The 23,914-nt window shown below is 36.7% G+C and overlaps 1 protein-coding gene across 1 annotated transcript in view; it reads left to right on the plus strand.

Moving 5' to 3' along the window:
* The window catches only part of LOC139694345 (uncharacterized), a 72,889-nt gene extending 58,997 nt beyond the window's left edge, over nt 1-13,892 (plus strand). The window contains exons 4-14 of the mRNA XM_071593154.1: nt 183-615; nt 3,227-3,479; nt 3,662-3,778; nt 6,156-6,292; nt 6,883-7,010; nt 7,102-7,363; nt 7,643-7,907; nt 8,331-8,456; nt 9,704-10,052; nt 11,648-12,025; nt 13,736-13,892. Coding sequence (XP_071449255.1) covers nt 183-615; nt 3,227-3,479; nt 3,662-3,778; nt 6,156-6,292; nt 6,883-7,010; nt 7,102-7,363; nt 7,643-7,907; nt 8,331-8,456; nt 9,704-10,052; nt 11,648-12,025; nt 13,736-13,885 — 2,598 coding nt within the window. The 3' untranslated portion in view covers nt 13,886-13,892. The remainder of the gene's footprint in view (nt 1-182; nt 616-3,226; nt 3,480-3,661; nt 3,779-6,155; nt 6,293-6,882; nt 7,011-7,101; nt 7,364-7,642; nt 7,908-8,330; nt 8,457-9,703; nt 10,053-11,647; nt 12,026-13,735) is intronic.
* The last annotated feature ends 10,022 nt before the right edge of the window (nt 13,893-23,914 follow it).

A 23,914-nucleotide genomic window follows, 5' to 3' on the forward strand; every position in this document is an offset into this window, starting at 1 on the left:
TAAAATTACCAACTGCCTTCCTAACACTTCATTCATTTACAATATCTAACCTACACTTCATTTGCAATACTATTCATTTCCCCACCATTTTCATTCCACCATTTTCACCATTCCACCATTTCACCAAGCACCATTTTCATTGAAAGACAAGGAGTGTTGAATAGTGTACATGTACTTTCCAGGCAAAAGAGGATGAAGTCCGCCCGATATATCGTGAAACATCTACTCCACCATTGCCTTCATCTTCCATCACAACTTCCTCAACCAAGCTGGAGCCATCAATTCAAGAGCCCTCAATATTGGCTACAGTTGAGGGGCCAGCAACAGTTGGTGCCACCACACTGCCCACACCACCATTCACTTCAACCCCCACTGCCATCTCTTCAGTAGATGATAAAGTTCCTGTAGGTTCTTCAGATAGATGGCCTCACCTTCCCCGACCCGGCATTGTTTTGGATGACACTGAATACAAGCCAGGTTTAGCAGCTGAGGGAGATATTCTTACTGCAGCTCCACCACACAGGGTAAATGGAGGTCACGGAGAGGTATTTGACGTCACGGTCTCAGCAATTCAGGGACCTGGAGGAAGCACAGGACGACCGTTTGTTTACCCAGGTTGGTTGAATGAAATTTGTCCAGTACAAACTTTTCTATACACCTCTCATTATTAAATTGTTCCATTAGCATGCTTACCATGAAAAGCAAAATGGTAGAGCCATGAAAATGTGATTGTGAGCAAAAATAGAGCCTGTCTCTTCCACCTCTTTCTGATAATGTGTTCAGTTCTTGTTTCTCAGCTGGATTTTCATTTAAATTTCACAACCTAAGAAAATGCTGCGCTGTCATGCTCCATATTAGGGCTTGGAAGTAGTATGAGTTCTCCCACAGATATTGAATTGCATGATATTTCATCCATATATACACATATGGGGTCATGGTAGTCCAGGGGTAGAGCATTGGACTACTGACTGGAGGGTGCCGGTTCAATTCCTGGGCAACCCTCTCTGGGCACCCTCAGCTCCATCCAAGCTGTGTGATTTTTTGGATTCCAGATTTTCCTGGGAAACAAACCAGCATAGGGAAAGGCACTGACCCCCCTGCCCTCATGTGTGAATCTCACTCCCCCGTTGGGCTTAGTCCTGGGTGAACTCTACCATCTCCCATCAAATGGACATGCAAAAATACCATTCCTTGACCAGGACTTGATTTTTTGACTTGCCGGGCCAAGAAATGTGTGTGCCCGTGTTTTTGCATATATATATATATATATATATATATATATATATATATATATATATATATATAGCTATGGTATAATTGTATATCACCATATTGGGTGATCATTATTTTTACAATTATTTTGTATTCTATCATGTAAAGTTGGTTTTGGACGGACACATACTGAACATGCCTATACAGGCATGTTCAGTATACCTGTATACATATATATATATATACACATATATATTTATATATATATATATGTATGTGTGTGTGTGTGCATATATATATATATATATATATATATATATGCTTTCATAGACGTAACACGGAAGTGCCGAATAGTACAATACACAGTAACACATAATATAGAAACACAAAAAAAGAGAACACTCACACGTATTTTCTTGATATTTCGACGGAAACAATCCGTCTTCCTCTGAAGATATAGAAGTAATCATGATCGTCGAAATATCAAGAAAATACGTGTGAGTGTTCTCTTTTTTTGTGTTTCTATATTATGTGTTACTGTATATATATATATATATATATATATATGTGTTACATATATATATATATATATATATATGTATGTATATAAGGGTCGCGGTAGTCCATGGGGTAGACCGTTGGACTGCTGACTGGAGGGTCCCGGGTTTGATTCCCCGGCGAGGCACTTTGGGCACCTACAGCTCCACCTAAGCTAAAGTGATTTTTCGGGTACCAGATCTTCCTGGGAAACCATAAACGGCACAGGGAAAGGAACTGGCCCCCCTACCCTGATGTGTGAATTTTCACACGCCGTATAGGGCTCAGTACTGGGTGATCTCTACCATCACCTACTAAACCGACCTTCGGGTTGATTACTGTGTTTTTTTTTAATTTATATAAGTATTTCCTCCAATTGATCATACATGTATACCCTGTTGACTTCTTCCTGCCTATGATTGATTTGTGCCATGTAGACTTGAAAAATGACCATATTCTTCAGTTCAGCTTTTACTTCAACTAATAATACTTCATCACCCATCTATTCTATGCTTAATATGTTTCTTTTTACCTATACATCCAATAAAAATGCCACCCTTCATTGGCTCTGCTGTACGAGTATGCTACTCTACAACTATCTCTCCAGTAATCCTCACTCTTCATCTATTTCATCTTGCACAATCCTAAAATATCTATATTTCCTCTAACTATTGCTTTATTATTTCTTATTCTGTAATTAGCATCTTTCCAATATTCCAAGTCTCTCTTCTAACTGGCCCTCTCCCATGTTTTCTGTGCTTCTGCTGTAGATTTTGTGTTAACAGGATTTCTTGAAATGGCAACCTCAAAATCCTACTCTCTCCCAAGCATGACACATAGCTGATTGGGCCGAGTCCCATTATTACTAGGACTAGCACTCAGATATATGCCCATCATTGGTTAGTGGGATAATTAAATGTGATTGTTTCCCTTTGCTTTTCTCAAAGAAAATTAATTATTAATTAATAAATTACCATGGAGATCTGTCATATGATTTCATTTAGTCAGATTATCATGTTTCTTTTTTCGTTTTTTTTCATTTAGTTTTCCGTTTACTTTCCTACTTCTTAGTTTTATAAAAGCTATGTCGCTGAAGCTATTGCCATTTCTCTGTGCTAATTTATTATGCACAGATATCTTCACTTATTATTTTTATCATCACCATATGCATTCATTGTGATTTCAATGAGAATTTATCTCATGTGCAGATGAGACCATATGCTCACCCTCTTCTCTGAATTACCTTATACATACTTATTCTATATCTATAATATAAATTATATGTAATACAGTCTACATGGATACTTTCAAACTTCTTTTTAGGCTATATTTTATGCATTTTAATGGAATTCTTTGTTGACCACGTTTATTAATTAGAAGAATTAAAAAGAATGAATGTGTTATATTTTGGAATGTTCCCTTATAAATAACTTATCGGTGAAATGCAATGAACAATATTATTTGCTTTAATTCACAGTAGATGTTGATGGTGTGCGAGTATCTGGAGGGGATGATGTCATCACAGGTGATGCAAATGGACATCATGATTTTGTCTCGATAGATGGGAAAAGAACATATATTGATCTGTTTCCAACTAGAAAACAGCCAGGAAAAGGGGAAACTGTCGTACACACTGTGGGGACAAATTTAGGCTTTCCTCAACCTCCACCACAGACACACTACGGCTCTGCACATCCTGAACCAGTTAGCAGTCTTGGAGAAGGCACTGGGTAAGCAAATTTTGCACTGAGAAGCAAACCATATATTCACTAAAACCAAGTAATCATGATGCAGAAAGATAAAAATATATTAAAATTTCTTCAGTTCAAGTATGGAAGTGTATAAGTATGTGAAAGAGATTTAAGAGAAATGTCGCATTACTGATAACATATTTAAAAAATCTTATTTTCAGTTATGCAGTTCCAGAAGTAAGCTCTAGCTCACAATTGGCTGCTGACCAAAAACAAAAGCATCACTTGACTCTTGTTCGCAGACCAGGAAACCGCAGACCAAGCCATCCACCTGTTCGGTAACTAGAACATTTTCCAGATCCTCAGGCATATAGTTTTGAGAAACTTATGTCTTGGGGTCTAATGCATGGACTAGCAGCTATGGTATAATTGTATATCACCATATTGGGTGATCATTATTTTTATGATTATTTTGTTTTCTGTCATGCAAAGTTAGTTTTGGATGGACACATACTGAACATGCCTATATATATATATATATATATATATATATATATATATATATATATATTTATTTATTAGCCTTGCATAAAAAGGCACAACCTGACACCCCAATTCACAATAAACTATTCTTTCATACAATATCTAATTTTTTTGTCCCTAGATAACATTTCATGAGAGTTGTAGCATTAATTAACCACTGGACTTCATTATTGGGAATCCACCTGACTACCCTAACGCGTAAAAAATTTACAGTTGTCATTTAGTGGAATGGTCAGGCACAGCCTAACCCTCTAATGTTCACAGAATCAATTGAGCTGACCAACAAATGAAATTGGGATAGCAATTAGGTGTGGGGTCCTGTGAGCTATCAGCACGACTGTGTTTCAACAGCAGTTATAGAATCATAAATGACTGTCATACTACCTTGATCAAAAAGTTCCCGGAATAACCACCGTGTGGCGCTCCCATCGTTCCGATTTGAGTTCTGTTTTTTTTGTTAAATTGGTACATCTGTTGTTGATATTCCCTTTAAATCTTAGTGTCATAACTTGACATTTGCAAAAGTTACGTAGCCAAGAGTACATCTATCTCTGTGTGTGTTGGTGATTTTTTACAATTGCAGAAATGGATTTAAATTTGCAACAACGAACTTGTATTAAATTTTGCGTAAAAAACGGATTTAGTGGCGCACGGACGTTGGAAATGTTGGAAAAGTGTTTCGGCAACGATTCTCTAAAAAAACGGTCGTTTACCAGTGGCACGAGCGGTTCAGAAGTGGTCGTGAGTCAATCGAAGATGATGAACGCAGTGGCAGACCATCGACATCGAAAGTCGGTGAAAAAATTGATAAAGTAAAAGAAATGTTGGTCAATAACCGCAAATTAACCATCAGAGAAATAGCGGAGGACTTGAACATTGCCTATGGATCCGCCCAAGACATTGTGGTTAATGATTTGGGTTTCCGTCGTGTAGCAGCAAAGTTGGTGCCAAAAGACCTCAATTTCATGCAAAAAAGAGACCGTGTTGACGTCGCAAAAGACATGATTTGCGAGGCTGAATCCGATCCCACATTCATCAAAAGGATCATTACTGGAGACGAGACGTGGGTTTATGAGTACGACACGCAATCCAGACATCAGGCAAGTGAATGGCGTTCACCAAATGAGCCGAGACCAAAAAAACCACGTCGTTTTCAGTCAAAAAAGAAGGCAATGCTGACGGTTTTCATGGATTACAACGGTGTAGTGCATCATGAATTTTTGCCAGAAGGCAAGACAGTAAACAAAGAGTATTATTTGGGCGTTATGAGACGTTTGCGTGAAGCAATTCGCCGAAAGAGACCAGAAATGTGGGCAGAAAACTCGTGGATTTTGCACCATGATAACGCACCGTCGCACAGTGCTATCATTATTCGTAATTTTTTGAAGAAAAATGCAACAAATACCATCCAACAGCCACCGAATTCACCTGATTTGGCTCCCTGTGACTTCTTTCTGTTCAATCGAGTTAAAAAACCATTACGGGGAACGCGTTTTAGCAGCCGAGAGGAAGTAATGGAAAAATCGCAGGAAGCACTGATGGACATACCGAAAACCGACCGTAACTTTTGCAAATGTCAAGTTATGACACTAAGATTTAAAGGGAATATCAACAACAGATGTACCAATTTAACAAAAAAAACAGAACTCAAATCGGAACGATGGGAGCGCCACACGGTGGTTATTCCGGGAACTTTTTGATCAAGGTAGTATGTTTCTACATACCATATGTCATTGTGCATTGTTATAGTTCTTGTTCAGAGGACATTAGAGCTGTGTGCCTTCAATTTTTTAATGAGGGAGAATATGCATTCTCTTATTGTTTCATGGGTTCTTGTGAAGGGATCAAATAAAGTCTCATCTGAGCAAATGCATGATTTCTCAATGAACTTAAGGTATGCTATAATCCTGTTCTTACATAAAAAGTCGTAAACTTTAAATAAAGAGTCATAAATGAGAATGGCATTGTCATTAATAATTGAAATACATCTTAATTTTTAAAGTGATTTCCTTTAGAATTTATCTCCAGTTCTTATAAATTAAAGCCACAAAAATCCATAAACTCCAGTATCTTTGAAACTTACAAAATTAATAATGGCTGAGACATTATTGATAGTTAGCGTATTGCAACTCTTGTGATAACAGAATCTAAATTTTATTTTTCTGCAATTAGAATTGATACATGCATAGTTGGTGACCCATCCACTTGTGATCAAAGTCAGCATGAGTCATGCAGAACAGAACAAGGTGTTTCCTCATGCCACTGTCGGCCAGGCTATGCAAGAAGAAAGCATCGGGAACCATGCAGAGGTATGCAATTTATCTTCAGACATATTTAGGCAAAACAAATCAATCAACATGTGAGGATAACTACCTTTTTTTCCCATAACTGAAAATTAATAAGTCATAAAAGTGTTAAAAGAAGCCTTTAATTTTCTTGTGCCTTAGCAGCATTAGTGAGTATGACACCATTTCACTATTAGGCTTTTGTAACCATCATCATGGGTCAGTTTTAGTGTAATACATAGCTTGTGGTAGGTCTGGTATATTGTAGATCCGATGGTTTGTCTGCTATAATATGACACTTTGAGATATGGAATCGAGTCAAGCAGCAACCATCTTCAATAGCCAGTTACAGTAGATGTGCACATTTATTTTATCTAATACCCTAATGGAATTAGTCACTATTGGGGTCATATGTATCATCCTCGTTAATTTATTGAGTCACGAACTTAAGGGGAGCATGTGATTCATTTGAACAATACTTATATTTTATTGTTCATGTCTACTCATTGCCTTTAATAAATAATTATTCAACTTTTTAACTTAATTTTGAATATTCTTTTGAATGTACTATTCAAATTTTTTCCTTTAAAATCAGAAATTACTCTTTCTCTTAGGAATAATATCCGTGATGGTGTCAATGAAAATAGGCAAGGTATACGATCAGTTGTCACCATGGACAGATAGTTTACTTGACTCCAACTCAGATGACTATCTTCAAATGGAATGGGAAGCTAACAAAGCTGTAAGTCACTAACTTGCGCTAACACATACTACATATATTTTCTAATATTTATGAATTTCACTCTTTACTTTTTGAAATTCTTTGCTTTCAGATTGATTCAGCAATGTCAATGACTCCATATTCAGATGATTTTCTGGGTAGTCGAATCAATGGTTTTAAAAAGGCACATGGTAATGATGGCAATAACAATGTTATAATAAATGCAACTTTAGAAATTGTTGAAGGAGGAGGACCATTGGACAGTGATCGTCTTCATAACCACCTCATGGGCGTTGTGCGCCGTAGGCGTAATAATATTGGAGATAGCGCACTTTGGGTGGAAAGTCCTGAAGGTGCTTTCTCTCCAATAATGGGTAATGCACTAATTTTTTACATAAATTCATGGTTTAATAAATACAGATGTCAAATATAAAATCAATTTACTCTGCTTGGCTAAAAATCTTTCAGGTAGTTCAATGAACTGCATTCGTCTATTCACTATGTTTACATTTTCATCTTGTCTTTTTTTGTGCTCACAAGTACTTAATTTGAAATTAATTTTTATATTAAGTAAATTGATGGTACATACTCGGTTCAAAGATGTGGATGAGGCACCATGATGTGTGAGTATAATGAGAAATCACTTCCTTCAGACTTAGATGAATGCTCACAGCCTGAATTGAATGACTGCAGTCCAAATGCACAATGCACCAACATATATGGATCATTCCGGTGCAAATGCAAAGATGGTCTTAGAGATCCTGCCCTGCCATTTGGAGTGTTGACTGGACGTGAGCCTCCGATGGGGCTAGAAGAGGAAAGAAGAGTGGGAAGGCGTTGTGAGTCATGCTCTGCTCAAGTTCATTGCATGAGTAGAGGAACTTGCACCTTTGGGAAAACAGGAGAAGTTACATGCTCGTAAGTATATTCATTTATCTACATTTCATATTTATTTAACTGAACTGATCAAGTGATGGAAAGGCAGACAATAATTGCCACCTGACAAGAGTCAATTCAAAGATATTTTCATTGATGTTTTGCTAGGAACATATGTTCACACTTAGGAAGGAAAACAAATTGTAATAATGCAGGAATTGCTATAAAATTAGTGAAAATTGCACTCAAACTCAAATTTAAATTTGTAACATAGTTTTGCGCATTCGGTAAGATATGAAACTTCTAAATGTGACAATATTGTTTGTAAAACTTAAAAATAACTTTCTGCTCTTCTTGAGATAAATAGTGGATTTGCACTGTATCAAACTCTTAAACCTTGTAGCGCAATAGAATGTAATAAAAATTGTGTCCACTTATCATTTGAAATTTGTTATATATTCCCAGTTGCACAGGAAACTTTTATGGGGCTCAGTGTGAGGTAGATGGAGAAGTGGTTGGAGTAGCTGTAGGTGCATCAGTAGCAGCTCTAGTCATCATTGTCCTGACTTTGGTCTGTCTTTGTATGTGGAGGTAAGTTTTGATGGAAGAAGTGGAAATGATTCCTCCAGGCAGTTTATAGCCTTTGTTCTGGGCACAGCATTTATTTTAGAGCTCCTGCTGAGCATAAAAAAATGGTACATCCACTGCAAAGACTGCATGCATTATTCAAATATATTGTTAGCATTAATAATCTCCCTAAGTGGTCTACAATTGAGAGATAGATTTTACTGATTGACTTCTTAATACTTTAATCCAATGTAAACTCTGTTTTGCCAACATTATTTCCTGCAGTTCATAATAATTTCTATACCCATTAATGCCATAAAAATGGCAACTATCCTTCTTTCTCTTCTCATTTATCATCATATCACTCTCCTCTAATTCTAAATTTCTTTTCTTTCTTTTTTTCCCCTTGTTTGAGATTTTCCCCACTGTCTAACATCCAAGGTATCTGAATAAATGAAGATCTAACCTTGGTAATTAGACTTTTGATTAAAAGCAACCCCTTAAACAGCTGCTGTGTGCTCTTTATTTCCTATTGGATTGAGCTTAAGTGATTTGTATTGTGTCATTATAGTTATTAATTAAATGCCCATCAGTAGGTATTTTATTTTCAGCTTGCTTAAGTATTGACCATTGAAATGGTTCCTCCATCAATGTGAGTCTTGTTTTCTGTGACAAAAGTTTATCAGCTGACATGGCCACACTGATCTCAGCTTTTTCCTGTCTCTCACAATCTCAAAATTAGGACTCATTTTACTTAAGAATTTGTTGAAGTAACGAGTGACAGCTTAGCATAAGGAAGATGATTACTCATACTATTTCAGTAGAAAATGGAATATGTAGATTGTCGTCTCTTCTTTATATATTTATTTATATAGCAACTTAAATTAACTCTGATTGTCATAGTCAATATTTATAGGGTTACCAGACATTTGAGATTGATTGAGGGCAAAGGTAATAGTTAGTTTGTTCTATGCAGGTTTTAAGCATATCATTGGATAACTAAGTCACAATTAATTACACATTTTCCACTTTGGTAACAATTGAATAATATTAAGGAGACTTTAGAATGTTGCTGCATATGAAGCACTATGTGACTTGCTATTGCCACATAATGTTACACATTAAGCAATATTCAAAACCGAACTCAGCTTCATCAAATCCCGGCAAAAGTTTATAATATATGCTAAAAATTGAATTAGTTGTAAGTAAAATCGAAGAGTTAGCTGGTTTTATTCATGATTTAAACCCTAAGAATTATTTTCTCATCACAGCCGGCGATGGAATCGACAAGACAGCCAGGCACAGCAGGAGGTGCAAAAGAAGCACCACCTAGCTACAATGATGGCAGGAGGTGGCATTAGGGGAGTGATTGGCATGGGATCCCCCTCCCCAGGCCTCCCAACCAATCGGGGTTTGATGAGCCCACCTCCAATCTTTGCCTACCTACCAGGAGGTGGTACTATGATCAGTGGACACAAAGGATCCCCTCCACCTCCGACACTCAGCAGCAGTGGGCCGTCCTCTTTACCTCCTCCAGCTTACTATCCCTTGTCCTCTGAGGATCGAATGCGATGGGCGCAGATCAATGAAGCAGTGGCCTCACAGCAGAACCATTACGCTGTGAGTTGATTTACTATAATTTTTCATGCTGCCTTACTCTCTCATTGAAAATGTATGCTTTAATATGGCGTATTTTCAATCATTAAATATGGTATAGCCTATAGATGTAAAATATCTGGAATGCAAAAAAAGTGTAATTGACTTTTACAATACAGAAGTATTATTACAAAAAATGGAACATAAAATTCATACTTTAAAAAAAACATATTCACTAGGCTTTGACAGAGCAGAATTCTTATTCTTACCTATACAATGGAAATATTACTGGCTCACTGAATTTCATTCATAAAAAACCTCGAATTTCTCCTGTTTATTATGCTATGATACCTGCATAAGCATGTTGATGCTGCAGACAACATAAAAGTTTACCATAGACACAGTTTTTCACTTACTTATACATGTATGCTGAAAATTTTAATGCTCAATTGGATTTGAATGGCAGATTTTTTCTTTCATTTTTAGGCATCAAAATAAATATTAATTTGACAAAGAACCCAGGCTTTAATGACATCTTAAATACTGCAGTAAAATTTAGAGGAGATGTTGAAAGGATTGATGATATGTTGCATTCTGAGGGACTGTATTTATTGAATTTGAACAAAGGCACATATATGTGGACAACTTTGGAATAGCTCAATATACCAGCCATCTGATATTAGGAATCTCAGTCTTCAGAGGAGGGTGAACAGAAACGTTTTCCTTTCATCTTTCCTCCTCTTTATAACATGTTGTGTCTCATGATTGAGATTAATTGCCTACAAATGGGATTATTCCACATGGTTTGAGAAAACATTAAACAGACTGCCACATAATATTTACTATCCTTATACGCTAGTTGTGGGGTTGCATTGCCTATGGTTGATGGAATGTTGTTTAATGATGATATGGAATCCTGTGTTGCCTAGAAAATGACCTCAGCAAATGGAATCATAAAACTAGCTCAATGTTTGATTTCTAATTTGTCTGTTTATCACTGTCATTCCTGTTACATTTCAAGTTTAGTGTTCTCTAATTGTTAACACAATTTCCAAAATCATTGAAAGTAGTTTGAAATGGCATATATATAAATACTATGTGTGATTGAAGAATGTGATGTCTAGAATTTTTTAATTCATCTTAAAATCATAGTTTTGGCACTTAGCTGGTGTTTTTTCCCCTCTCCGTGGAATCATGAACCAACTGGGTAAGTAACATTATCCAAAAAAATGAGCTAACAATTCAATTTAATCCTTGGAGTCATTCAATATTATTTCAGTTAATGAATGAAAACAATTCAAACAATAAGTGTGATTCCTTTGAAATAAGTTATTTTGGAGCATCTTGGCCTTGATAAACCATGTAATTGCGAAAAAAACATTAAAAAAAACATGAATGACTTAATTAGGGAACAAATAACAACATAAAAAAAGCAGAGGTAGGTTTTGGAAAATATTACAGGGACATGATTACCATAGCAATAAATTTGTTGTTAGTTCCATTTTTGATTTCAGGATAGCATTAAATAATAGTCAAGGGTAGAAATATTGTTTGATCTTGTTGAGTTTCCTCTGGATCCTTGAAAATCTCACCTTATAATATATATCCGCAAATCCTAGCAGCCTGAACCAGTGCCTCTGCCAACACGACCTTCCTCAGCCATTTTTGGTGCTTATGGCAATGGAACAATTGGCAGCATAGCCACTTTGCCACACCATGGGACGCTAGGGAGCATGACTGCACTGCGGCACATCCCTGGAGGAGGCAACATGATGGGACTTGGAAGTGGCCCAGGGATGTTTACCACTGCACCTCACCTGAGGCCTCATCAAGCTGCACCATCTTCACGATCTGTCTTCTCCCATGGAGGTGGAGGCAAAGGAGCTGAGCTGGAGAGTAGTGAGGATGACGAGGATGTTGTGGGAGAAGATCACCACAAAGACCTCCTTGGAAGGAGTTTTCATGTTCCTCGTCCCAAGAGTAGGTCTTCTATTGCAGTAAGTATCCTAGGAAAGAGTCACCAATGAAATAGCCATTAATTTACTTAGAAAATTTGACTGAAATTAACATGGCCTTTAGATCACACAATTGCACAAAATGAGGGTATGCATTAGCGGGGTATATGTATCCCATTTTTCATTAGAATCGCGCACCAGATTTAAATGTTATGTTTATGCATTTTAATCTTTTGTAGCTATTTCTAATATTGTATGTCCTACAAAGTATATTAGATCTTAATTGTAACCATGTGACTCTGATTCTTTATTTAAGATTAAAACTCTTAGGTGAACAAAAATAAAGAATTAATGACATAGATTTCTAACTTTACTTTAAAATCAGTTTCTGGGCAATGCCAAATATGAACATGCATACACTTTGCAGTTTAATATATTAGCTGTGCGATTTTTTTGGATACCAGATCTTCCAGGGAAACCATAACTGGCACAGAGAAAGGAACTGCCCCTCCCTACCCTGATGTGGGAATTTCACATGCTGTTGGGCTTAGTATTGGGGGAACTCATCCATCGCCAACCAAACTGACCTTTGGGTTAATTACTGTATTTATGGTTAATATCTAACAGGGAGGGATATGGTTGTCCGGTACGTAGAACATTGGATTCCTTACCTAGGGTCTGTTCAAGTTCAGGGACCCCCAACTTCAAGATTTTCCATAAGTGAGCCATAAGTGGCACAGGGAAAGGAACTGGCCCCCCTGCCATGATGCAAGAATTTCACATGCTGTGAGCTTAGTAGTACTAGGTGAGCTTTATGCTCACCTATTTAATGGACCTTTGGTTTGATAACTGTGGTTGGTTTGGTTATACCTAAAATTTTTATGAACATTAAATATAAGGAAGAAATTAAATTTGTTGGCCACATAAAATTGGTTGGTTACATAGAACTTAAAATTGTTTTTTATTTATTGGTTTGCATTCATAACTATAAGTTATGAATACAAACCATAACTATAAGTCATAACTATTAGTTATGAATACAAACCAATAAATAAAATGCCATTTTAAGTTTTATGTAACATTGGAAATGCTGAATGTCCTCTCAATACATGCTGTATATCTTTGGGCCTAAAACCATTACATTTGATGTGTATGTACTCCTCAGCCCAAACTTTGGTAAAAAAATTCATGGTTCAACATTAAATCAAAGACAATTAAAGAAGTGAAAGTTGGTTTGACATTTAGAATGAAAATGTACTGTTAAAGATAGATGGAAAAAATTAACATGTTTAGGGAGCAATTCAATGAAACAAAAAGATTGTCATGCATAGTCTTAGTAAATTACACATTAAGCAGAACTCTTTGATTTTCACTGGCATATGATGAATTTTTAACAAGAATAAAATCATTGCCTTTGGCTTGACTTTTAAGTCAAATGTTTGGCTTCATTCGCCTGAGAAACCAAATAAATTTTCATTTGATATTCAAAGCTGGATGGGTTTACATAACTTTCGAAGAAGTGTTAATTTCATATACTTAGAGAGCTTTGAATCAGTTTTTCCAATTGCATCCATCTGATTTATTAGGAAGTCAGATTTTGATAGACAGGAAAACCATCTTATTATATTATTAATACATTAGATTTGGAATTATTTGTTTCAACTAAACAGGAACACTTTATCTAATGGTGAAATTTGAACACATTTGAATAAAAGTACATTCATTTATACCCTTATTTTTTCATGTTTACAGAATCAGAGTGGGATCTACTATGATGTGGACTATGAACAAAGTGATCCATATGGACGAATTGGACCCAGTAGCCTACCAAAGCAACCTCCTCAGCCTCCTATACCAATGTCTACATACACACCTGGCTTAAATAGGCATTACTATAAATGAGTAGTAATGCACAATGAGTTTGATGTGCTGAATATATTGGACATAATGAAAGCAAGAGGCAGTGAAAACTAGTCTCTATAATGCATCAAATGAACACAACCACCTTGCCACGTAACGAAAAAAATGAACCTTGAAAAGAAAAGTGGATAGGGTTGTGAAGACTGCACAATGTTCATGTTTTTCATTGCTGCTGCCATTGTGGAATAAGTGGACAGACATTAGACTGATGATTGAGGTATTTTGTACATTTCTTGGGAGTTCCCTTCCTATATATATATTAAAATGTGAATAATTTAAGCAAAATTGCAAAATTCAATGGTTGCAATTTGTTAGAGGCACATGGGACTACAACAGTGCAATTGTTGGTGATTAAGCAGTGATGGCAATGAAAACCCTTCTATCAGAAGGTTAGTTGGGTGCATTGTATGAATTGTTTTCATATGATTTTTATTATAAATCAGAAATGTAGCTATGGACCTTATCCTTATTGTGTGCTGTGTGAAGTACTTGTGGACATTTCAGTTTTATTTCTGTAAAAGTTGAAGGCCATTGGTGATCAGTTTTCAGAGTTAGATAAATTATCTGAAAATACTGTAATTAGGTTAGACTATATATGATTCCTGTATATGTTTACTTCTGTTGTAATGGAAGCAGGTCAAGTATATAATTGTACAGGTTTAATAATTATTGTGTAATAAAATTTATTAAGTAATTTTCCATTAGAAAACTGCTTACCATGGCTTTCCAAATTATACTAGCGTGCTCATTAAGTGAAATGAAAGCATTTTTGGTGCAAGAGAATCAACATTATGTGCATGAGTTTATTCTGTGTATATTCAATTGGTTATAATGTATGATGAGAGGAACTTTATTTGCACCTGAAATATACTTTAACGTTATATTCATTGGAAATCTCTTGGTTTCTAAAATTCAATATTATTTTATCGTTGCTTATTTATATTATTTTATGGAAAGCATATCTAGCTATGCTTTTGGAAACCAATTAAAGTTTCAGTGGTCTTCCAAGAAAAATGTCATAAATTTTAATATTATGAAAATATGTATTGAAATAGAACTTGACAATAAATTATACTCTTTTATAATGAAAGTGATGTCTACTTCATAAAATTAAAACATGACTTCTAAAAATCCTTATTTTGATACAATTATGCATGTGAATAATAATAAATATGTACCCTAAATTAAACTGTTAACATCTTATGGCATATGAAATGGACTCTTTTCCTAAATGAAGGCTCAAACAATCACTCTTTCTATGTATGAAAGTTTAGTTAGTGTGACTGGTGGATCTCCTGAGAAAAAAATAGGTACCTATTCCCTGATGTCGAATTCAGATGGAAAAATGTGATTGACCTATCCTATAATGGAATACTTAATTAATTATGACATATAAATTAACAAGCCTAAGGAAAACCTTAAAATCAGGATGTATTTGACTTTGTCTACAACAAAAGGGAACAGTCTGAATATAATTATTATTTGCAATGATTATATTAAAAACAGTGCATTAAGTATCCTAGGATGTCGAATTAAAAATCATCCCTATGAAAGCAGCCAAAACTTTATGATAAAATAGTCCATATATATATACACACACACACACACACACACACACACACATATATATATATATATATATATATATATATATATATATATATATATATATATATATATATATATATATATACACATTCAAACACGAAATCCCGCCAAACGGCGAATAAATACTCATATATACAGAAACAGATATAAGGAAACGGGATAGGAACACATATAAAGGACGAACACAATAGAGGTGGGGAAGGCGGAATCGAACGGATCACAAGAGTAAAAATATTTCCTCAACCGGGACTCGAACACCGGATCTTTCGAGGATAGTCAATTTACCCTGAGATCCGTGGGTCTAATATGTCGCCAAGCGCCCCGATTCTTTCAGCCAAGAGATGGCGTCAGGGGGCTGTTTCACCCACCAAAGGAGAAATAGACAATACACAAGGAAAGGAAAGGACAGTGGGTTAGAATTCATACAACATCATACAGGAAAGGAACAGTGCGTTTCGTGGCACGCATAGCCAGAAGAAAGAGATGAGCCACATTGGCCAAATACACATTCAAACACGAAATCCCGCCAAACGGCGAATAAATACTCATATATACAGAAACAGATATAAGGAAACGGGATAGGAACACATATAAAGGACGAACACAATAGAGGTGGGGAAGGCGGAATCGAACGGATCACAAGAGTAAAAATATTTCCTCAACCGGGACTCGAACACCGGATCTTTCCACTTGCCGGGCGGATGCTCTTAACCACTTGAGCTATCGAGGATAGTCAATTTACCCTGAGATCCGTGGAAAGATCCGGTGTTCGAGTCCCGGTTGAGGAAATATTTTTACTCTTGTGATCCGTTCGATTCCGCCTTCCCCACCTCTATTGTGTTCGTCCTTTATATGTGTTCCTATCCCGTTTCCTTATATCTGTTTCTGTATATATGAGTATATATATATATATATATATATATATATATATATATATATATATATATATATATATATATATGAAGATTTGCGAGTGTTACTTGCCTTTGCTTGTGGGAGGAAAATTGATTATTCCACAATATATGACATAGACTAGGTACTTTGTGTCCATTTGAAATAGTAGCTTGCATTTAATCTGATTTGTCTTTTTGTTAAAATAAAATTCAGAACATTATATATTATCCTTTACACTCATGTGTCTGTGAATTCTGAATGACAAAAACCATTATATTTGAGTATACATATATGAATGCAACGTGCTTGTATACACATTTTGTCAAAAGTAAAACATGCCTATGGTGACACAACGAAATCAAATGAAAGATGTTGTAACTATCACAGGATCTTTTCCGATTATGTAATTTTCATGACGGTCAATGTAAAACAATGGCCAATATTCATACTTTGATCTTAATTTGCCACTTAAGGGAGTTCTGAAAAGAAAATAAGCCAATCAATAAAGTCAAATAAGCCAGCAGCCATAAAATTCAGGGTTTTCAAATCTATATGAATGCCATGGGTAAACATTTTTCTTTTCTATGGTTTTCAACCTCGTAGAATTTACCTCTAAGACCAATTACGTTAGGATAAGAACCGGTGCAAAAATAAATAAAAAGATAAATAAGCGTTGTTTTACTTATGAACGTCGTTTGTTTTTGACTTTGTTCGACTTGAAAACTGGTTTATGAAACGAATCACTCTGCTGAAGGTAGAGCAGAACTGCAATTTGCTCATTTAGATGAGTGTACTTTTATGTGATTCAACCGACGTCCTCTCCTATTTGGTCAATCGTGTTTCTGGTGAAAAAAAACATTAAGCCAAAATTGTGTGCTTTCGCATTCCGAAATATTGTGGCAGTGTAAATAACAGCGAAGGGGCTCCACTCTGCAGCGATATTGTTTTTCCATTGTTTCCCTGAATCCCAAAGTACAATGCTTCCTATCTGATGCCGATGTCGCCATCTGAAACCGAGTAGGCCACGCCGTTGACCTTTGGCTGAGGCCCGTCTCCGCCCATGGAGATTGCCGACTGAGGAAAGGGCAAAAGCTGGAGGCATGATGCCATTTCTATGGCAACGCGTGAAACGAAATCACGAGTTTCGGATACAGCACAAGACCGACGCCGTCTTCACTGAATGTCTTGATCTCTGGATGCAAGGACGAGAAGAGTATCAGCGGAATATTAAAAAAAAACCCGTCGGTTTAGAGAAACATTCGGTCAAGCATTTTCTCTCCCGGCTACAATTTTTGATCCTTCAATTTTTCAGCAAGGAAAATATGTTGGGGATGACTTTGCTCGTCAACAATACGAAACTTCCGAATATGGTCATGTAAACTGAGAAGAGTATAGTGTAAACTAGGAAAAAAAACCTTCATCTCACATGACTCGTGGATAATTTACATGAATTATGAATACATATATACGTGTACCAGTAATTATATATTATGTAGTACATTATTGCTATAAGTATTCCAACGGCAATAATGTTACCATCACACCATCAATACAAAAAATATTAAATTGTAAAGAAATCAAGTGAGACGTAACATTTGACTGTAAATACTCCTGTGATACGCTCAATAACCCATACCCAAGACGGAATTCAAACCAGGGTTATCAGGTTCACAAGCCGGCACTTACTTAGCTGACTACTGCAATTTGGTGAATGTAAGGTCTGCGGCACATAAATACTTTACGGCGGCTTAGATTGTTTAATTCGACATTGAACTACTAAGACTGTGCAATTGGCTAAGCGCTGTAGAGTTCGAAGAAAGCATTTTTTTTTACAAATCAAATGGGAATTTGGTGACAGTAAAAAAATGAATGTCCTTTTTCTCCACACATGCCAAAAGTGACACGTTCATTAATTGATTTTTATTGTTGTTCAGTCAACATTTTAAATGCGTCAGTTTGAAATGTATGTCATCAATGCGGACCGTGGGCTTCAAATGGCTCCTTTACGTTCTGGTTAAGTCAAAATATGGAGGGAATGAAAAAAGAAGACCGGGGGTTAAAAGAAAGATTTGACTTCGCAAAATGTATAAAGGCACGGAGTGGCAAATATTGTAATCGAGTCTTAATATCTTTCAATTTAGGGTATCTAACTTAGCGGTCACAAATTTCAAAGAAATCCGGGGGTTATTGCTTTACGAATGGAGAAGAAACGACATTTAGATAATAAAACGGATCAACCGACTGGAGCAAGGTCAGAAAAGGTACACCTTTTGAGAATTCGAAATCATAAAATTGGATTTCAAAGAAATATAAGTATGCAGCTATACCAGGTGTGCAACGACAATTCTATCAAAACCAACCTAACTCCACTGCACCTAAGCAATTGAGTTACATCCATTATATTAAGCGCCCACGGAAACCGCATTGATTCACTCCAACCAAATGTTCTCGTTTATGTGAAAGCTAATGGTAAAATGATAAATGTTTATTTTATCACAAGTATACAATAAAGAGATGTCATTTCACCCTAGCATAACAAAAATAAATATTACTAATCCCCGATTCGAAAGGCGCTTCAATTCTGTAGACCATACTCTATAACTTTAGCAGGATGGTAACGTAACCGGTGTAGCTATACTTACGATGTTTTACTGTCGTTAGCTCTGGCATTAATATGTTTATGAGACTACAGAAGGGAAAGTACTTATTAGGGACTTATAACCACACCCAAAGTGATTTGTTTTGACCACAGAATAAAACACTGTAAAACCAAAGTATCTTCAAACCCAACCAAAGAACCCTTTTTGAATCCCTACTTCAAAAATAACGCATAAATCTGTCGGTGAAAATGTAATTGGTAGAATTTTTTCCATTTTTTTATGAAAGATGCAAATTCAAAATCTTCTACACGACGATCCGAGGATTCACTGATTCGTGTCGCAATCAAGTCGTTAATTTCTTCTCGTCCTAACATGGCGCTGTATTGGAAATACCTCTTTATCAGATCGATCGTGACTGAAAGAATGGATGATAGGTTTCTCTTTTGCAAGAACTCACGGTGTCACCATCACTTTTTCATTCCACTTGTTCCCAAAGGAGAAGCCGCTAATTTTTTTTTAATGCGAAGTTTTTAAAAGTGAAATGCTGATTCACAGAAGAATTAAACTAATGACGTTTTTGTGATAAAAAATACTCTTTTTCCATTATCATATTTTTATTCATCGGCATCATAATTTTAAAAAATGCTACTCTTTGAGAATAGACGTCCACAAATAAGTTCTAGTTCCAAACGATTTATTTTATTCCTCCCTAAAAGTAGACGTAGCTTATACGCACATGTATCGTGTCTTGTATATTTCACTCCATTGCTTTATGTTCTTTCGGAGTTTGAGCTGATCATGCTTATTTCTCGAAAACCTTTTTCAGGCGTTATTTGAGGGGCATTCACTGTGGTGGAAACCCGAAATGACCCGAAACGGTCGCAATAACCATGAAAATCTGCAAAAGAAATAGGATATTTGCTCTCAGCAAGAAAATATTACTATTTATTTCCTATCTCATTCGCGGAATTAATTTCACACAAGATAGTTTGCAAGCATACTGGAATTACACGGTTTCAACATCACATGTAAAAATACGCATTGATATGGGATGTGGTTAAGCACTTCTGCTTTAAATTAACTCCTTAAATGGGGAATTCGAATCCTGAGGTAAGATTTTTCATTATTTATTTGGCTTCCCCGAGTTGTGAGCAAAATACTTTGAGTGACGTTTGGATTAAAAACCCAAATGCGACTTTTGATTAGATCTGGGCTATTACCAACCCCGCGGTTTTGTTTTATTTTTCTGTCTCTTAATCCTACATTGCCATAATTGTCAACCTTAGCGGCGTAAATGACCTCAGACCTCAGTCGGGCGCCTCTCACAATAAGTAGGTGGATACTGTTACTGCAAGTAGATACTCACGCAATGATCGTGCGATGGAATGCGCATCAAGTTTTAATTATTTTCAGTCCATCTGAAGGCTACAGCTACGAAATTCAACTCGAATATCGATAATGATTTTAATTGAGATACACGGCGACTGCATATATTTCAGAAATTTCGTCCTATTTCACAAAATTTTGCATTCGTTAACTCAAACTAAGAACGTGTACGATGAGGTCATCCACTATAAGGTTTAAAAGCGACTTAGTCTGTATACATTTCAGAAATGTTTACGCAAAAAATAACATTTTACTCCTTCGGTCACGTTGAAATGGCGGAAAAACAATATCAAAAAAGATGAAAAGGCAAGGAACTAAATTAGCATGTTAGTCGATGAGTGCTAATGGGACGCTTTAATCCCAAAGCAGAGAAAGAGAAATTTTCACTTCTTTGTCGTGCATTGCTGGCCATTTTGCTGCAAGGGCATTTAGCACAAGGTTGTAGAGCTCCACGTAGAGGCACCAGGGGGCACCCGTCCCCTCTATGAACACATTTCAATTAAGCCTGGCATTGCACGAAGAAATGATATCCGTGCGATTACGAGATGAGAACCCAGATGATCAACGCGAATGGCCGTTCTATTTCAAGTTTTTTTTTATAAGATAAATATTCCACACACGTTGCAAAACCCTCGAGTAACGCAATATGTGATGGCATTTTAGATCCCAGAGATGCAAGGGCTCGGGGTTTGGGGTCACACATAGTGTACCTACACGGCCGTGCGAAAAAGAAGCATAAATATGCATACGCGTATAACGAGTAGAGGTCTATTCGTAAAAATGGTCAACGTTCTCGTTAAATTTCCAACTGTTGCAAAAATACCTAGAAAATACGTTCTACCACTGGTCAAGTAGACTGTTTTCGATCAAAGTAATCAAGAGGAAATACGTAATAATTCTCAATGCGTGGGGAATGCTTAATATGTTTTTCCTATCACCTAAAATACGCGTAGAATTGTGTCTTTTGTGAAATATTTTAACATGAGGTCAATTTTATTCACAGTCGAATTCAGAGATATTACCCTACGTTTCGCTGCGCACGCAGATAAGAGATGCAATGCGGGTTGGATCAAGGGCAAAGAAATCGTGATTTCAATCTTGTAACTTTTCAAACATATCTTATTTTCCTTCGAGATCAATTTCAAACTATATATATATATATATATATATATATATATATATATATATATATATATATATATATATATATATATATATATATATATATATATATATATATATATATATAGCGCTGGTCAACTGGTATCGCATTTTAGAAGCATACGTATATTTTGTTGGCGCCACGGAAACCCAATTCCGTACAAGTTGATTTCCAAGGACCTCGTGTACGCCAAGTTATTCCGCTCATTATTCGACATAATTCATTCTTAGGCTAGCAAAACAAGCTTGCATTCGAAATTCTACATCTAAGCGCCGAGTGTTGAGAAATTCTTCGCCTTGCAAAATAAGGCAATGAAAAGCGAAATTTTCATTATGTTTCCTTCACGTCTCGCCCCCGCGATCGCAGGTGAGATTATTTGTCAATGGGACGTTGGAATTTTACCTACAAATGGCCGACGGAGGTTTTTCGAGTGCCGCCTTGTGTGCGTAGACAATGAAAGGGAGAGAACGCGGCAGCGCGATATCCGACAACGCCCTCGTTGGCCGTGAACCACTCCAGCTTCTCCCTCTCTCCCTTTCTCTCCCCACGGATCTTTAATGCGAAAATCTGTCCGTGCCTCGGCTGCCATACGTCACGTTGATACAATTGGCAGCGTTGTGAACGTCAGGGTTAGTATGCATATGTGTGTCAGTGCTGAGCATATGATTGCAACAACGGAAAGACGTGACAGCCGCGCATGCTGTTCCCCGACGAAGCTCGTCCCTTCTAAAGAGGTCGCGAGAGTCATGCTTCGCTTGGCGTTTGGATCCGCATATAATATTATACACCTATACGGGCGTACGAAAAGGAACCAGAAATATGCATCGGCGTGTCAAGAGTAGAGGATTGTATACAACTGAGTCGAATTTGTCGTTTAATTTCCAACTTACTGCGCCAAAAAACATTTCCTTGCGTATGTCGACTCGACTATTTTCGGTCAAAGTAACCAAGAGAAAGTACGTTCCAAGCAAATTAATGTCCGTAAATATATGTTTACAGAAAGAGGATTAGATTTATTTGACAATACTGCCAGAGGGGGTTCCACAATTCTACACAGACTAATGCATTTATTCAGCTTACCATTCAGTTTTCCCCACTGACAACCGTTCTTTTATTTTTGTACGTTGTTATGCGTGCAAACTTTTAAGAGCGGCTTGATTGATCAACAAATTTTAATCTCACCCGTGAAAAAGTTGATTATGTACCATATAAATTTGACAGGAATCCAAAACCTAGCCCGTGGAGACTGATTATTTAGCTTAAAAGATCACTACTATTGGAAGTAGATTAAAACAGCGAATTTGATCAAACATTACAACAATGCGATATGAAAAATACTAAAACTATTACATGATTATGTAGAGCACTGGTTCATGGACCTAAAAATATTCAGAGGAGAATATCGGATACCATAGTTATTCTTTGCGTTTACTGATTAAATCGGGTTATGGATACAACTTTCAAAAGAATCACAATGTAGAGGAATTATTGTTTTTTCTACTCTATTCATACATTTTTTATTAAAAAATGTACGAATAGAGTAGAAAAAAAATTTCAGCCTATTATTTGCCTGTCATTTTGCTTCGTTATAATGGAGTTGGGATTCGACCTCAAACTTAGCTCATTACCGTTGTTGGCAAATTATTAAAGGAAAAATCGAACGTCGAAAGAATCACAGCTACCCGTAGGCATTCACTGCTGCGTTAGGGTAAACTTAGAAAACATAAGGTAGCATAATAGAGAATCAGTCATAAACTTAGCAGTAATCTAATATTTGGGTGTGCGATCCAGGTTTCTAAATAAAGATGAAAATTTTACGACACGTTTCAATAAGCGGGTTGCATTCACGCCACATTTAAATCGCGATGTGTCGCACGGCCAGGCGGACTGACATCCGGGCTACTATGTCGTATGGAAATCGTGTATTGAAAATCGATGTATCGCAAACTGTACCGCTCTCAGTATAAGGACGAATAGAGGGGAGGACTCGAGGAGGCTGGCCATCCAAATTGACGATGGTTGACATGCAAGCATAGTTAGGTACACACAAATCGATTCGGACGTCTCTAGGCCGAAAGCTTCTGTTTTGACTCGACGAACGATAGGTCGCCCCCCATAGCGAGAGTCCTTGGGGTCGCCTAACCCATCAACTCCAGTTCTCTACTCCTCGGGACCTTGAAGCCCCCTTGAGAAAATCCTGCGTGTGTCACGGTCAAAGCAAGGAACTGAATACCAATAAGCCCGCTGTGTAAATTGCGAGAACGAGGGAGAAAATGTCAAAATGCTTTCGATGACGATTCCATCCTTCCTACTCGTCCGGTACATCGTGCGAACTCGTGCGGTGTTGGATCACGAGAAAAA

Source organism: Hetaerina americana, unplaced genomic scaffold (genome assembly GCF_022747635.1).
Source record: "Hetaerina americana unplaced genomic scaffold, ioHetAmer1.1.p SCAF_1, whole genome shotgun sequence".
NCBI lineage: Eukaryota > Metazoa > Arthropoda > Insecta > Odonata > Calopterygidae > Hetaerina > Hetaerina americana.